The 17,678-nt window shown below is 44.4% G+C and overlaps 1 protein-coding gene across 1 annotated transcript in view; it reads right to left on the reverse strand.

Moving 5' to 3' along the window:
- Fgd4 (FYVE, RhoGEF and PH domain containing 4) overlaps nucleotides 1–17,678 on the reverse strand; it is a gene marked incomplete in the record, with an annotated part of 205,910 nt that overhangs the window by 54,666 nt on the left and 133,566 nt on the right. The window contains 1 exon segment of the mRNA XM_013505926.1: nucleotides 9,821–9,970. Within this exon segment, the coding sequence (XP_013361380.1) occupies nucleotides 9,821–9,970 (150 nt within the window).

Consider the following 17,678-nt stretch of genomic DNA (forward strand, 5'->3'; position numbering starts at 1 on the left):
TCAAACTTGAAATTTTCTTGCCTCCGCCCCCCAAAGGTTGAAATTATAGGTGTATGCCACAACACCCAGCTACAATTATCATTTTCCTATACCTGGTTTTAACAGATCAAACAGTATCATCTTTGAGCCTTTCTCCTCCTGGGAGCGGGGAGAGGACTCATGTCTCTTTCTAATTATATGCCCCATTTTCTCCTGCTGGTTACCCTGGTTTTGAGGGTTTTCTCATTGCTTTTATACATTCAGCCAGTTAACGGTGGCCAGATGCCCACTGGCCTGATTTCATCATTTCTGGGCCAGTGATCAATTTATCACAGGAAGGAAAAAATACAGTAAGCTACAAGTGGAGCAGTTAATTCATTTAATTCTCTCCCAACATAAGAAAATATGAATGAGAAATGGCAAACTGCACTTTATGTTCAAGACACACTCAGGGGAAATGGTTAGTGTAGTAACCTCTGGAAAGGAAGGGGCTTCGCTAAGGGTGCGATGTTAACTTTTTTTTTCTTTTTGTGGTGCAGGGCATCGAACTCAGGGCCTTACGCTTGGTAATTACTCCCTAGCCACATTTGTTAATGTTAAGGGGGGAAAGGCCCTATACAGAATACACACACAAGTAGTAAGACAAGAAAATAACTCACAACCACAAACTTTAAACATCAGGAATAATTTCATCATTGCTAACTAGAATATTGAATAAAAGAAGTGAGTATGTTCTTTGAGCTACAATTATCATAAACCATCGTCTACAGAGAGTTTACTCACTAAATATCCCTTATGCACCTAAGATGTTAGGTACAGAAAAACTCAGAAAGACACCTATCAGCCAGCTAAATTATGCCCCCAGCCTAGTTTCTTTCTCTTTTTCGTTTCGGTGCTGAGGCTTGAACCCAAGATCCTTTGCCCACTAAGCACATACTCAAGGAAGGATGAAGCTACAGCCCTTTCTCTAGCCTCATAGTTTAACTCTCTCATAGCACCTTGCACAGTTCTCCAAAGAGCTCAGAAGTTCTGTGTAGTTATCATATAACTAATAGTATATGGGATCAAGTAACAATTTAAAAAAGCAGTACTTATTTTTTTGGTACTGGGAATTGAACTCAGGACCTTGTGCTTGGGCAGGCAGGTGCTTACACCAAACTATATCCCCAGCCCCAAAGCAGTAAAATATTAAATAAAGATTTAAAGCTTTTTCCTCCTCCTCCATTCTTTTCAGGTGCCAGGGAGTGGAGCCCAGGGCCTTGCACATGCTAGGCAAGTGCTGTACCACTGAGCCGCTCCAGAGTTCCTAGAGTAAAGAATATTTTTTTATCACAACCATGTTTACAGGGACGACTTATGCTGTGTTCAGCAAATTTGTGCAAATACATATAGCAAATAATTAATATACCATCCTGGAGCTCATATACTAGTGGAGAAACCATTTAGTGATGTTGTAAAGCAGGCACTGGGCAGACATACAGGAAGCATCTAATCAGCAAGAGAGGGAATCCAAATATACAGTATATCAGTAACACACACATTTTAAATAAAAAAGCACAAATGGTGCACGAACATGACAAACATCTCAGGGTGACACATCAAAGGCCCAAAGTCAGCAACATTCCCTTAGAGGAAAACCCTGTCCTTCTGGTCATCATTTATTGATACATGTCTTGGTTACTTTTCTCTCATTGCTGAGACAAAATACCCGACACCCAAATTACAAAGGCAAAGGCTTATTTAGCTCACAGTTCGTGGAGGGTTCAGTCCGTACTCGGCTGGCTCCAAGGCAGAGTGTCACATGGCAGGGGCAACAGCTCATGGCGGCAGAAAATAGCAAAAGCAACAAGAGCAAAAAGGGAGGAGCGAACCAGCAAGCAGCTTCCCTCCCTTATATCACATGCAGGCTTCCTGCCCCAGGGCAGGTGTAGCACTCACACCCATAACCCCAGCCCTGGACTATGAAGCAATCACAAACTCTGGAATTCCACTCCATGACTGCATGAGGCTTTGAGGGACATCCAGACACAACCCGTAACAGCATATAAGAAAAATAATACGTGCTGTGTTCAACAGACCTTCCTAATGAATCAGAATGACTCACTATTAAAGTTAAGTGGTCATCTAGGAACATCTACTGCAGAATTCAAAGGGAAACATATCCTGTATGCTCTGTGCTTGTGAAGCTAAACATCCAGTTCTAAGTAAAAACCAAGATCTCCTGTTTCCATTCAATACTGACCACCCAGAGGAGGAACCAGCAGCAGGAGTCAGGCAGGAACCCACAGCTCACATTACACAAAGTAAGTTTCTCCTCAAGGCCACATTTCTTAGCCTCTGGGAAACCCAAGGAGCTGCAGTCACGCTTTTTACCTCTCAGGATTCTGCCTTTTCCTTCCTTGTTGCCTGGATATTCTCCAGGGGCTTGGACTACGGAGTTTTCTCCCCTTCTCCCTTATAAACTTGTGTCTGTACAAATGCTTTCAGCTACTGCCTCTAGCAAGACACTTCTATCCGCAGATTAACCTCAGTCTGTTTACCCATTTCTGAACTTTCTTCAACATGGTGCTCATCGCTGAGCTCAGAACCATTCACTGTCAAATGCATATTCAACATCAGCCAGGTGCCACCCTGTGTCCTGCACCCTGCGAAAGTGTCCCCTGCTCTCCCTCACACACAGTGTGGCTGGGAACTCCCCCTCCCTCCAAATCACTCTCCTTTTTATAAATCACGGACAAAGCCTAGGTGCTTGTCCCCAGGCAGGATCGGCCCTCTGCTCCTCTTTCTCCCCACGGATATTATTCTTAGTCTCTCTTATCTCGCACATAGCCCCAGGGCCCACATTTTAACTCAAAGCCCTTATGCAAAAGAAACAATAAAAATAAAAGGCTCATAGTATGTATGCATGCACCTATCCAATGAGTGTGTGCATAGGCAACTTGTATTATGGTCTCAGTAACTTCTGGTAAGGGCTGACAACTCTAATCAATTGTTACTGTATTAAGAACTTGAGAAAGTTCAGGCTCAGAAAGAGAGAGAGACAGGATCGATTAGCAATCCTGATTAATGTAATATGCTAGCAACCATCTCTTGTGACGTGTAACTGGGTGCATACACCGAGGATGAGTCACTGGAATACCTCACATCCGCAGGAGGATGAGTTTGGGAAGAAGGCATTGGAAAAACAGCAGGTGCAAAAGGGCACTTGACCACTGCTACTTACAAAAACAAAGGGGCAAAACATCTAGAACAGGGGTCCCCAGCCCAGGCCACACTGATCCTGGCCTGCCTACTGCGAACCAGGCACCCAAGGATCCAGGTTCCACTCCTTCTCCGCGAACAGAGTCCCCAAACCTTCCCTCCCCTCCTACCCAGGTTAAAATGTCTTCCACAAAACCAATCTCTGACGCCAAAAAGATTGGGGATCACAGCTCTGGAAGACACCCTCTTGTATCAGAAGGAAAGGGACTTTCTTGTCACCACTGAAGGGTCATCGTGGCTGGGAAAAATCGGTATAAACCCTGTTAAACTAGCTTCCCAGTTTTTCCTTAGTAACTGTGGGAAAGTCGGTTTGCATTACCATGTTTTTGTAAGGTATTATTCTTTGTCCATTTAGTATATAAGAGTTCAGACATAACAACTTCTTTAGGTCTCCGTTTTTCTTAGGCAAGACTCCACCATACAAATAAACAAAAAATCAAGACTTGTATGTTTTTCCCTTGCTAAGCTGACTTATGTCTAATTCTTAGGTCTAACCACAGACCCTACAAAGTGTAGAGGAGAATTTTTTCCTCCCCTGCAGATACAGGATCATGCGTTAGAAATAGTAACCTTTTTTCCGCATCAAAATAATCCATATTGTTAAGAATCTATTAGAAAAGTAAAAAGAAACATAATCTAGCTCTAAAGAAATAATGATTTTGTAAAATAGACTAAGTCAATATTGAAAAGGTTATTTTTTTCCAAATTAGTTCTTCAACAGGAGAGAGAGAGATAAATGACAGGCACGATTCTAAGGCCAAAATTTATCATTAGTCTCTATCGCCGAGGTCATGAAAATGGAAACCTGACGCTCCAACCCATCCCCGCTTACCGTGTTCATTTACTTACTTCTGATACTACGTTAGTTCCAGGGGTAACAGTGTGACATTAATGAGGTATTTAAACAAGCAACATCATTTCTAGATTAAGTTTTTGCTCTCTGACAGCATTTCAGCATTAACTATAATCGTTTCCCGGTTCATCATTAAAATCTATACGGCCTCTCCCTCCAAACCAACCTCCGGGTTTTCCTCAAAACCCAACACAGCTGCACGCCTCCTCCCACGCAGCCTGGCTTCCGGTCTCGCTCAACTGCACTCTGCACCCTACGCTTGCTGCGGTCCTCTCAGGGTTTCAGGCTTTCTGGAACACCTAGAATGTATAGGGCAGCCTCCTTGGCCTAATGCCCCTTGGCGGACCTCGGGCGTCTTGGTGTGTGTATGGGCGTGGGAAGGGCACGGCCCCGAGGAACCCAGGTCCTTGCGCTGAGCTACATCCCCACCCATTTTATCTGAGCCCAGGTCTCCCTAAATTGCCCAGGCTGATATCGGACTCTCAATCCTCCTGTCTCAGCCTCACAGAGTGCTGGGATTTCAGGCATGTGGCACCAGGCCCGGCCTTCTTTGTGAGACCGATCTATTACACCTTTAATGCGTCCTTGCCCTCTCCCACCCCCAAAATCCTCACACATCTTCATGGACATCAATAGAATTGTTATGGAATATTCTAGATTCACCTCTGTATCACCTGCTCCGGGAATGAGCCCTTCAGAGCTCAGCCGAGTCCTACTCATCTTTGTTTCCGCCCACCTCTTCTGCCCCATCTGATTATATGTTCAGGATTTTACTGTTTTTTTGGTACCAAGAATCGAACTCAGGACCTTGCGCTTGCTAGGCAGATCTTGTACCGCTAAGCTATATCCCCGGCCAGGATTTTACTCTTAAGGAAAAAAAATAACTGTTCCACAAAGCCGATCCTCCGTTTGATCTCATTGCTGCCATCAAAGACTCAAACAGTAACATAAGGAAGAATAAATTCTTAGAAAAGGATTTTTTTGGACATTGCATAGAACAATGGTACCTGTGAAAGGCACATTGTAACTTCCCAAGATGAAAAGGCACAGGATATGACTGTAGCTACTTTTAAGATAGCTGTCTAGTGTCTGCACACAATTTCACGGTGGATATAAAGTGTCAAAATTCAGTAACATCTGCCTTCAGCGCTGCCCCCACCCCGAGCCTCCCAGAGCGCTTGTGGGGAACCGGAATTTCCAGGCCCAGAGACTCGTATTATACAAGACCAAGAAAGAACAACAACCGGAATAAAGAACTCCGATAGATCATTATTGTAAAGACCCTACAACCCAAAGGATGTAAAGAGGAAGAATAGCGTGCAAAGGAGACGCAAATTAAATATACAGTCTGCTGCTTCGGTCCCATCAGAAGAACTGAAACTGTAAACTCTGGTGGCCCCGAGATCCATGAGAATGAGAAGCAAGGTGAACTCTCGTGCTTTCAGTGACAGCAGAAAATGGAGTAAACCACTAAGATTTGAACCTTTTTAAAATACGTCTTCCAGGAATTCTCAGACAGGGCTCAAATGCTCGTGTCCACTGAGTCACAAAGAAGTACTGAGTGGTTAGTAAGTTCTGGGCACTTGAGCGTATCCCTGAGCAAAAGGACAGACAGAGCCAACAATAAAATGACACATCATACACCAGCAGGCGATGGGTGCCAGAAGGAAGGGCAAAAGGAGCTCAGAGGCCTCCAGGGCGTGTGGGCGAGTGTGCGTGTGACAGCAAGCGGGTGCGCAGGAGGCGGGCGCTGAGGCTGGGGGAGGAGGAGGCCTGTGTACCAGATCTTACAGACCGCCGAGTAAGATGAGAAGTCGCAGAAGGGTTCTAGGCAGAGGTGTGATGCTGATTTCAAGTTCAACAGCATCCCTCTGGCTGTGAGCAGTGTCGGGGAGGGCAGGGAAAGAGCTGGGGACAAATCAGAGGTCACGCAGAAATGCAGGCCCGACACAGCGGTGCTTGGAAGGAATATGGGTGGTTCAGTTTTGCACATGCTGAATGTGAGGCAACTACTCGACTCTACAAAGCGATGATCCACAGTAAAAAGAGAACTAAGTGCTGGATTGTTTGGAGATTATTAAACTGACTTCAATTATTCTTACTTTAATAAATATGAAAAGTGATTGGCTACAAACTGCTTTTTAAAAAGATGGTTATGTATGGATTGTTTTATTTTGGAAGCAAATAAATAGGTTTGAGAACTCCATATCTTTGTAAATTATTCAACTAATAATGTGGCTTTAAATTCATGAAATTTTGGGGCTGGGGTATAGCTAAGCGGCACAGTGCCTGCCTGGTAAAAGCAAGGTCCTGAGTTCGATTTCCAGTACCAAAAAAAAAAAAAAAAAAAACCTGCTAAATTCATGAAATTTTAAGAAAAATTTAGGTTTAATGATGGAGACATCCTATGCAATATGCGTGCTTTATCAAAGTAATTCTGAACTACGGAGAACGTTGTGGGTCAAAGCTCTAAGAGAAAAGGAGCTGCTGGCTTTACCGAAGCTATTCTGAGTTACATCTAGCAGGGCAGGAAACAGGCCAATATTGAAAGTGGTGAATAAGAAGAAAGATTTATGCTGGAGGTTGCTGGTGATTCATCCGTTGGACTCGTAGGATTGGTATGACATGAATAAGCCATTGTTTTCCAAGGCCTTAGGGTATTTTCTGAGGCCGAGGCAAAACAAGCTCTGACTATTAAACAAATCCTTTCAAAATCTACACACTCCAATTTAGATCCAAATATAACTTTAATCTCTAATAAAAAAATGTGGCTCTTTTAGCTTTTTAAAAGCTACAGACAATTCTTCAAAAATATTTATTTCTTGGTAACAAAAACAACACAATGTTTTGTTAGACATTATACAGAATCACGAATAAAGGCATACAAGCAACAGTACCTTCTCTCCTCCTTATCAGTAAAATAAAGCGTAGCGATGACTTCATGGTCCCAAGGTTTAGTTATGTTCCCTTTCAGAGGGTGAATCAGAGTTTCTCAATTGCAGCACTAAGTATTTTTGTTTGGGTAACATTTTGTTGAGGGGGGTGCCCTGAGCAGTCACCCTATCTTCTACCCACCAGATGCACAGATGCCAGCAGCAACTCTCCCAAGTACTGTTCAAAAAAAAAGGAAAAAGTCTAGGTATTACCCATAAAAGGGAGTGGTCAGTGTCCCACATGACTATGGCTGACAGCTACTGATCCAGCGTGAGTCTAATTCAACGAAATGACAGAGTGGCTCCTCATGCTCAGTACCCTCAGACCTTGCAAGCTGTGAGATCTGCAGTGGCCTGGGAAGAAAGGGGTTGGTGTGCTTGTTCCATGCAGGAGGTCCCCCCTGGGGCCAGCTTCCCTTCTGTGCCTCAGTTACCCAAGGCTGAAGAAATGAAAAGTAGCTTCTCTGCACTGACAGGCAGGGGAGCACGTAGTGCTGATCAGTAAATCACCACCCCATGCCGGATCTGTCTGGCAGCTACTCCCGCAATGCTGAGGGGCAGCCTCTTTTCAGGGACGTTGGTCCCTGCACAGTACTGTGAGTGAGGTGGTCAAGGACAGCGGCAGCAAAGTGGAAGCATGCGGTGACAAGCAGTGTCGCTACAGATGGACTGCGCAAGGATGCGGGACGGGGGCTGGGGATTTAGCTCAGCGGCACAGCGCCTGCCTGGCAAGGGGGAGGTCGTGAGTTCGATTCCCGGTACTGGAAAAAAACAGAAAACAAAGAATGTGGGACAGAAAACCCGGGCGGGAGGCAGGACGCTAGGGCCAAAATATTCATGTCTTTGCCAATCCAAGTTGACGCCTTCACCTCCACGTGACCATAGGAGGTGGTGATTAAGCCAGGAGGCCTGCCACTGTGAACGGGACGGGTACACTTCACAGGCAGCGGACTGGGCCAGGCTGGCACACAGCGGAAAGCGGCCCTGCCCAACAAGGGGCCTGCCAGCCCCAACTCCCCACCACCAGAATGGCACAAATGGTTTCCCTTGCTTATAAGATAGCCAGCTCCTGGTATTTTGTTATGGAAGTCCAAACAGATTGAGAGGGGAAAATATCAACTGTTAGGGTTAAAATTTTAGCTATGGGTGACAGGGCAGGGCCAGGTACCAAAAGGATGTTTGGGAAAGGGTGTACTGTGTGATTTACTTAGAAATATTCCTTGCACTATGGAAAACTGTATGCAATACATGCTTAAGGTGGGAAGTAAATGAGAATACAGATAGCAATACATTTACCTGAATATAGCCGCAAAAGAGTAAAGTCAAGGGCAAGTACTGTCTCCCTGAACACGGGACTAGTCTGGCACTCAGCAGCTCGGGAAAAGTGCTGATTTGGTTTCCCTCAGTGCACTCACTGAAAAGCCAGGACGTGATGAGCTGCATCTCCAGAGAAGGGGCCCTTAAAATAAGGGACTGCTTGCTTTTGACCTGGGCGACTACATAAACTAAACCTGTAGTCACTTCTTACAGTCTTAGATAATATCTGATCGTCATCAACTCAGGCCTGATGAGGAAGGTGGAATTTTGTATTTTGCAAGTAAAGTAGCTAAAATGAAGGCCAAAAAATACCCTGAATTTATATTCGTATCATTGTGAGGAGGAGGAGTATGGCCAAAGGAAAAGATTATAAGCTCATGAATGGGCGAGTCATTTAAATCACCATTTAATTGATTTAGCTGGATAGTCATCTACCATACCACCACCACAAAGATAGCTAGCACTGAGAACAAAAAGACAAATGTTCTGAAATCTAGAAGGTTACATTTTAAATTCATTTTAAAGATTTCTGAAACCCTCAACAGTAACACCAGTTCATTCATAATGTATTTTCCTATACCCTTTTTTCTTAGCAGTAATAGGAAAGAAACCAAAATAAACACAAAGTAAATAAAACAGAAATTGATCTTTCTGAAGTACAGGAATTCTGAGAAGGCCCAGGATCATTTCTTAGATGAATGTTCAGCATTAAGACTATTTGGAAGAAACTGCACATTAAAAGCTATAATGTTTCCACCAGCAAAACTCCCAAGGAAAAAGAAAGCCATAGCATAGCTCAGCTTTTCTGCCGGACTTCAGAAGACCTTGTTCTCCACTATTAGGACTGTAATTTTTTCTTTTTTTCCCTCAAAGTTAATACCCCATTTGCTAGAAATTTCTTTGTAAGAGGAGATGGCCACTGAACAAAGCACTCAAAGCCTTTCCACCATTATTTTTTATTTTTCCCCTTGTTGGCCATTTCATCGTAAATGCAGGGGCTGTTCACGTTTCATTTCTGTGCACAGCGTTCCCCAAAGGCACTTTCGAGGCTGCATGCTAACATCACCCAATCAAGCTGTCGAAGTCTGCTGCGCACGGTTACAGAATGACCTGGCTCAGACCCTTTGGTATTGAGCAATCATTTCTTGCTGATGTTCGTTCTAAACACATTCATTATATAGTCCGTTGAGTCCTACACTTGCTTGGGCACAAGGCGTGCAGAGATCCCGTGTTAAGGGGACATGCAAACAACTGCAGCGAAGTGAAAGGGACCCCATACAGAAATACGCACATTGTTTCAGAAGCACAGCAAATCCTGACCCCTGCCTGAGGAGGTTCCCACACTGACTCTCCTGGGGGTGCACTATTCCCCCTTCCACGTTCAACATCCTGCTTGTGGTCAGCTTCTCCTGGGAGCCTTCATCGGTCAGCGCTGGGCAACACAGCACCCGCTCGACCACCAACCCAGGGCGCCTACCTTGTGGCTTTGGGCTTGGAGCGGCGCGTTTCGCTGGTGTCTTCCCATTTATTCCCTGAGCCTCTTCAGACACATTGTGGTCAATCAGTGTGGTGGTGCTGCTCGCGGGACACAGTGGAACCAGGGTGACCTTTGGGCAGGTACTGCCGCCTGCGAGTTCAGAGAGGAAGGGAGGTCAACGCAAAGGTGCACACAGCACTGTTTTCCAAGTTGTGTTTCTCCTGACAGCGCGAAACCAAAGCGGTCATTATTCCAAGGCTAAGTGCAGAAATGCGCTTCCCCAGGGAGGCCCCCAGCCCCGCCTAGGGCTCTGGTGACTTCGTGAAGCAAAGGGACACAGACTGCTCTGCAGGGCCTCGGAGGGCCAGTGCGACAGCTGCGCCGACGTGGGAGGAGAGGACAGGCGGGGCCCGGCGCTCATCTGTCAGCAGTGATTCTCCCCCGGGTCCACGAGCCGCCTGGCATCCGGGGACTCAAAGGGACAAAGCAGGAGAGCACCAACGTGACAGCTGAGCCAAAGAGCAGAGGCGCCACACACTACCTCTCGCTCAGGGGCACACGAGAGACGCTCCGAGCCGCCGTGCTTCCCGGAGAGAAGCGTGAGCCCAGGCGAGGACAGTGCTGAGTTTATGCATAACTTGAGAGCCTAGACAGCCTTTAAACACAGAAACCATGATGAGACACCGAAGAAGAGGGAAAGATTAGTTTTCTGTTTCTGTGCAAGTCACTAAGTTGAATTTCAGACTCTGAAAAATTCCTCTCAGCGTTTGCTCTTTATATGGACACATCTCCCACTCTTGTGGTTGGTCTGGCGACATCAGCAGTGAACTGAACTCTGCTTAAGAGAAGATAAACCTTCTAGCAGGAAGTCACTGTGCCTGAGTCAGAGCGGACCAGTTAAGTTTTCCTTTTTTAAAAAAAGAAGTAAATCACATCCTTTCCCAAGCTGGGCTTGGTGGCGCACGCCTGTAATCCCAGCACTCAGGAGGCTGAGGCAGGAGGATGTTGTGAGTTCAAGGTCAGCTTGGACTACAGAGTGAGCACAAGTCCAGCCTGAACTGCATAGCGAGACTGTCTCAAAAAAAAAACAAAAAACAAAACAAAAAAAAGTTTTCATTTGGAGCGAGGCCTTGTGGTGCATGCTTGTTATCCCCATACTTGGAAGGCCGAGGCAGTAGGATTCCAAGTTCAAGTCCCTCCTGGGTAATTTGGCAAGACTCTGCCTCAAAAGGAAAACATAATAAGGGCTGGGGATGTAGCACCCTTGGATTCAATCACCAGTAACAAAACATCCACAAACATCACTTGGTTAAGAAACCAGTTGTTTTTTTGTTACTGTGGAACTGGGGCTTGAACCCAGGCCCTTTGGACTGAGCTATACACTCCCCACTTCCTCTTTATTTATTTGGAGGTAGGGTCTCATAAATTGTCTCAAACTTGCACCCTTCTACCTCTGCCTCCCAGAATGCTGGCAGTGCAGAATTCAAAATACCAAAAAAGAAAAATGTTGGATTTTTCAAACATTGAATTACCAAGTGGATTTTCAAAGCAGGAAAAGCTGCTTTAACAACCCAGTCACTATCTACGGAGCCAACGTGTTCCTCTCCACCCAAATGATTGAATAATACCGATTTCAAAACCACGTGCGCCTGCTCCCTTTACGATTTATTTTGTTGAAATGATTTTGGAAAATATTCACAGTCCCAAGTACTGTCTGAGAACTTTTCAGAAAGCCAGTGTAAAAACAGATTAAATGAGCTTCGAATGGCAAAACTGTGAATCTGCCCGCTGCATTAAGCATTCCTTGCTCAGAGAGCAAGAGTTACAAAGATTATTTGACAGAACATTATTCAAATTGGAAACTGAAGAGATAAAGCTCAAATCTTTAAATGTCGGAGCTTAGGTACCACTCAGAAAACCTGTGAGGCAGCAAAATGTGTCTCTAAAACCATCAAGCAGCTGATGGAGCTTTGTAGGGGAATCTGGATGACCTTCCCACAGCAAACCCAAGAACAGCTTAGCATTCCAAAGGTCGCCTGTTGGAGTCTGGTGAAGGACGGCTTGGGCCAGAACTGGTGAAAACTGAACCCAAATCCAAGGGTAGTTTATATACAAAAGAAGAAACTGAAACATAATCATAAAACTAAAGTGATTAAAAAAAAACCTGTTTGATTTTTTTAAAAAAAGTCATCACTGCCAGATATTAACATATGAAATAAGTTACAGACTGTCTTGGTTACTTTTCTCTCATTGCTGAGACAAAATCCCCAATGCCCAAAATGCAGGAAGGAAAGGTTTATTTAGTTCACAGTTTGTGGAGGTTTCAGTCCATACTTGGCTGGCTCCAAGGCAGGGTGGCACATGGTGAAGGGCAACAGCTCACGGCGGCTGAAGACAGCAAAAAGCAACAGCAAAAGGGAGGAACAGAAGCAAGCAGCGTCTTTCTCTCCCTTACACTGTACGCAAACTACCTCCTCCAGGGCGGGGATAGTAGCATTTACATCCATAATTCCAACACTGGACCATGAATCAATCATAAACTCTAGAAGCCCGCCCATGACTGTATAAGGCTTTGGGGGGACATTCAGACACAAACCATAACACATAATAATGTTTCTTTAGAAACAAAACATGCCTCACAAAAATATTTATTTGAAATTGAAAATGAGGCCCATAATTTCTGGGTAGCAACCTTCCTGAGCATGGTAAGTTCTACAAACGTCACATTTACAGAGAGTATCTCCTACCGATACTGTGTGTGAGGCCAAAATGCCCACAATAAGACTTCAGCTGCACATTTGTTTTTGTATAAATTCACGAAGGTCAAGACTACAGATCCTTTGCTAGTGCTATTAAGGCTTTAGCCAGAAACTTTATTGTGGACCATTGTTTAAATAAAGCAAGCCTTTGAAACCTCAGCCCTATCACGAAACATGCAAACATGGTAAAGGACAGAGAACACTCACATTTTTAAAGGCTTGCTAAGAAGAGAAACAACAGCAAACACTGTGGAGATCGTATGTAGCTGCAAGGCCTCCTGACCTTGCCAAAAAATATTTTTAAAAGGTACCTACCATCTAGCCTTTTACAAGAAATCTGTGGGCCCCTGGTATAGGCCAAGGCATATCACGGTAAAGAAATTTTGCCTAAAACAAGTAGCAGTTCATGAAACACTCCATCCACTAACATCTTGGATACCAGCAATGAAAATAAAACTGTCTGCTTGTTTGTGACCGGCTCAGCCCACCCACTTCTGCAGACAGTGCTTGTTAGGGTGTGCATTGCCTAACAGGGAATGGAAAGCAAAATGGTAACCAGACGGTCCACCCATTCCAGAGAAATTCTACATCAGCCGTAGGGGATCGTTGCTTCAAATTATCAAGCACCACCAGTGACTTACAGCCAAACAGCTGTCTCGGGCACAGACCTAACTCATCACTGTGTGTGTCAGCACAGCAGGCGGTGGGCCGGCGCCCTTTAAATCCCTGCTCCAGCTGAGCAGAGCCAGCGGGCTCCACCCCAAGACAAGGGATCTCTGGGACTGAAGGGAGCAGAAGTGGTGGCCTAGGGGAGACGATATTTCAGGGATCAACTGTCCAGAAGTACAGAGATAATTTTAAAATAAACGAAAGCACTACGTTTTAAAATAATGTTAGGTTTACACAGGAGCTGTGCTCAGGTTCCCTATGACATGGCACAGGAATAAAACATCTTGGCACATTTTCAAAACACTGCCGCCATAGCAAACGACAGCTTTTATTCAGATTCCACTTATTTTTCCACTAATATCCTTTCTTCCCCGTTAGAAGTGTGATGCAGGCAGCGTGTTACTTTATTACGTCTCCCTGGTGTCCTCACCCTGGACAGCTCCTGAGAGCTGATTCGCCTCAGGTGACCCCGGCGCTCTTGAGCATCATGAAGGCCACGTGCACGTTTCACTTCCTTCTGCCACCGCACAATAGCAACATGACTGCCTTGGCGTCACTCGGAAAGGCAGTGCCCACCCAGTGTCACCAGTGTAGAATATTGAACTATTTTTTCCTTTTGTTTTTGAGACAGGGTCATACTATGTAGCCCAGGCTGGCATCAAACTTGTCTCAGCTTCCCAAGGGTTCGGATTACAGGCGTGTGCCACCTTACCTGGCATTTTTTCCATCTGTGATTTATAGTCATTACACTCATCTTGGGGAACTGGTACATACATAAAATATTTGTTTATATGACATTAATTGGTCTTTTCCAATCATCCCTTCAAAAACGCCCCATCTGTCCCATAAGTCCTGGATAAAGGCTGCATTTCCCATGTGCTAGCTGAAATGGCTGGATTAAGAAATCAACTACAGCACTTTTTTCCTCTTTTGGTGCTAACTGAGGATTGGACATAGAGCCTCACACATGGGTAGGCAAGCACTCTACCACCAAGCTCCACCCCAGCTTAACCTTTTTACAATTTTCAAGAGAGTGTCCCTACATTTCCCAGGCTGGTCTGGAACTTGCAATCCTCCTGCCTCAGCCTCCTGAGTAGCTGGAACCACAGATATGTACCACAATGCATTTTGTTTTAAACAGATGTTAATTCATGGTTTCCAACTCTCTTGCTAAGGGGAAAAAATCCACAGCCAGGAAATTCATTTCACAGCACTGTGTCAGAGTTCCCCACAGTAACAGAGTTGAGTAAGTTCCCCACAAAAATAATAAATCACAAAGGGTTTTAGGACAGGAACTCTGGTGAAGGATTCCTTTGATGGAAGACCTGTGCATCTAGGAATCTAATCCACAGAAATAATCCGGTGCGTATCAAGGCATATGGATACTCAGGAAGATCTCGAAGACATGAGCAGATGAAAGACAGAAAACTGTACTACAACGCACATAGTGTGCTCTCGTTGCAGAAAGAACAAAGATACACACAAACACCTGTAAGCCGAGTATCCCTCATGCAAAGTACTTCAGACTTGGGACTCACTGGGTTCTGGAGTATTTGCACAGACGTTACTGGTCAGACAGCTCTAGTCCCCAAACCTGAATTCCAAAATGCTCCAGAATCTGAACTTACAAAGAAAATCCCATCTTTTGCTTTACTGGATCTTCTCAGCACCTTCAAGAAGTTGTGGATTTTAGTGTCTCAGAGTTCAGATGTTCAGGTCAGGAATCCTCGGCCTGTGAACTTATTAGAGGGGATGGTCGGGAAGGCGGCCAACTTCGGGAATCCGGCCTGAGGAAGTGGTTAGACAACGAGCAGGAACTGTCATGCTTTGCTGTCTAGATGGCCGTATTATTTACATCTTTTATTGAAAACCTTTCTCTTGTTATATTAAAAAAAGAAAATCTATCAAAGTCAGCAAGTACATATATTACAGGGATGTGAGGGGGAAAATCACCATTACTCACACAAACGCATTCATGCTGTATTCCCACTAGCCAGCCAGTGGAGGAAGCAACCCAACTGCCCATTGGCGGGTACATAAAGTGTGGTGTGTGTACAACGCGATGTTATCCTGCCTTCCAAAGGAAGGAAATCTTGACCCAGGCTACAACATGGATGATCCTGAAGGACATTCCTCGAAGTGAAATAACCCACTGTCCAAAAGATAAACGATTCTACTTATATCAGAGACCTAGAATAGTAAAGTTCATAAAGACAGAAACTAGAAGCGGGGTGCTGGGCACGGGGAGTTACCGTCTCATGAGCACAGTTTGTTTGTGAGAAAACGCAGAGTTGTAGGGTGGATGGTGGCAAAGGGAACACGACCACGTAATGTATTTAACACTAATGATTCACTTTAAAATAGCTCTGGTAGAAAATTTTTATGCATTTTCTCAATTAAATTTTTTTTAAAAAATTTAAAGTATGCCTATTACGTAATGAAGAAGAAAAATCAAGATGCACCAAGTTTTTCTTCTCTCAGAGATCAGAAAGAATTCTATTAATTTTTTTTTTATTTTAAAGAGAATTTTAAAAAGAACAATAGCAAAATGCCAACAACATAGACAAGAACAAAACAAAGCAAAAACAACAAGAATGATACAGGGTTTCTGAACAAAATCATAAGGATTAACAGTGGTTGTTATATTACATGTTTTTATCTTCAACGAAGTTGCTCAGATTACCAGATGTAAGAATGCAAGATTGACTAAACCATTAAAGAGAATAAAAAATAAAAACAAAAAAATTACAAACGATACAGTTTCACCGAACAAGATGACAGGAATTCGACAACAGTGGTTACACTGCATAGGGTAATCTATTAAAACTCGTTGACCCGAAAGCGCTGCTCAGGTTGCGCTAGGCTCTGTCCCCAACATTGCTCACACTGCCTGGGCCCATGCCTGGGCCAAGATCTGACATGTGGGGTCCCCACACACAACCCCACAGCAGATCCCCACCCAACGGCTGGGCTTGTGCGTGCCTCGCCGCCTTGTGTCTCCACTGCTGCAGCATCTGACACCCAGCACCCCCAAGCCCAAGCCCCCCTCCCGTCTGTCTCCCCACACCATAGTCTCTCTAGTCTTGTGCACCTCTGTGACTCCGTGTATACTTGGGCAAAGCCCCCAGACGCATCTGGAAGTCCTCTCTCCTCCCTTCTGCACAGCCTCTCTGCCAGGAAGCTCTGCTGGCTCCACCTTCAAATATTTCCCGATGGCGCCCATCGATTATCGTCCCTCCAGCACCATTCTGTCCCTGACTATTGTAGTTCCCTAGTGGGTTACAGTGTAACCCTCCCGAAACTGCATCTCATAACTAGGGACAGACCCTGGCCACCCTGCTTACTGGACCTGCGACTTTTACCTGGCTTTGCAGTGCATTTTTTCCACAGTACTCATCACTTTCTGACAAACTCCTTCAATTACGTCCTGTATTGCTTGTTCACTGTTTTCCCTGGTTAAACATAAGCTCCAAGAAGGTAACGGTCTCTATTCACCTGTAACCCAGGAGCACCACCTGTTACATACTAGATGCCCTATAAATACACAGAACGAGTGCATTCTAGAGACTTTAGTTTATTTGGCTACATTCTTAGTTTTTTACTTCATGCGAGAGATTCTCTAAATTCTGACAATAAATATGTAGTTGTATTAGGGCTTACTCTATCTCAAATTTAAAACATTTTCATTTTGCCTACAATCTAAATAAAACATTCAAGGTTATTTCCACACAAGTCCTAAATATTCAGAAGAAAAAGCCACTCCTAAGTAATTTTCCTCATGTCCCAGGAGCAGATGTGTAAGCATCTGGAATTGTGAAACTATCCACATGTTTGTTTTGTAAAAATAACAGCCAAAAAAAAAAAAAAAAAATCCCAGCAACTAACTGAATGATTTAGATTATAATCTGCAATTGTACTTATGTTTACTAGAATCAATAAAATTTCCCACAGGCTGCCAATATTTCAGACTTGTGATCTGGTATTACCTAAAATTAAAGAATGTTACGTTGTTGGGTAAAGTATGCAGCTTGAAGTCATTAGAGTTCAACAGCAATATGAGCTCAAAATAAGCTCTGAAGATAGGTAACCGCAGCTATTCAATAGTTTTAAAGGCCCTGCAAGTAGCTAAACACAAATGCTTAAAAAGCAACCTTTACTGTTGTGTCATATGCAACAATGTGTATTTGTAACTGGGATAAAAAAAATTTCAGCCCCAAAACACAAAAAGTATTTTTGAAAACAATGGAGAAGTGGCACAGCGGCATGTGCCAATAGTACCTGCTTGGAAGGCTGAGGCAGGAGGCGTGCTTGAGGCCAGCCTGGGCTAGATCTGAGGCCAGCCTGGGCAACATAGGGAGACACTGTCTTGCAGCCCCTTCAGAGGTGCAGCTCTGCTAGACGGTCAGAAACGCACAGCAGCTCCTGGCCCA

This window comes from Chinchilla lanigera, unplaced genomic scaffold (assembly GCF_000276665.1).
Source record: "Chinchilla lanigera isolate Chin_1 unplaced genomic scaffold, ChiLan1.0 scaffold00104, whole genome shotgun sequence".
NCBI classification, from domain to species: Eukaryota; Metazoa; Chordata; class Mammalia; order Rodentia; family Chinchillidae; genus Chinchilla; species Chinchilla lanigera.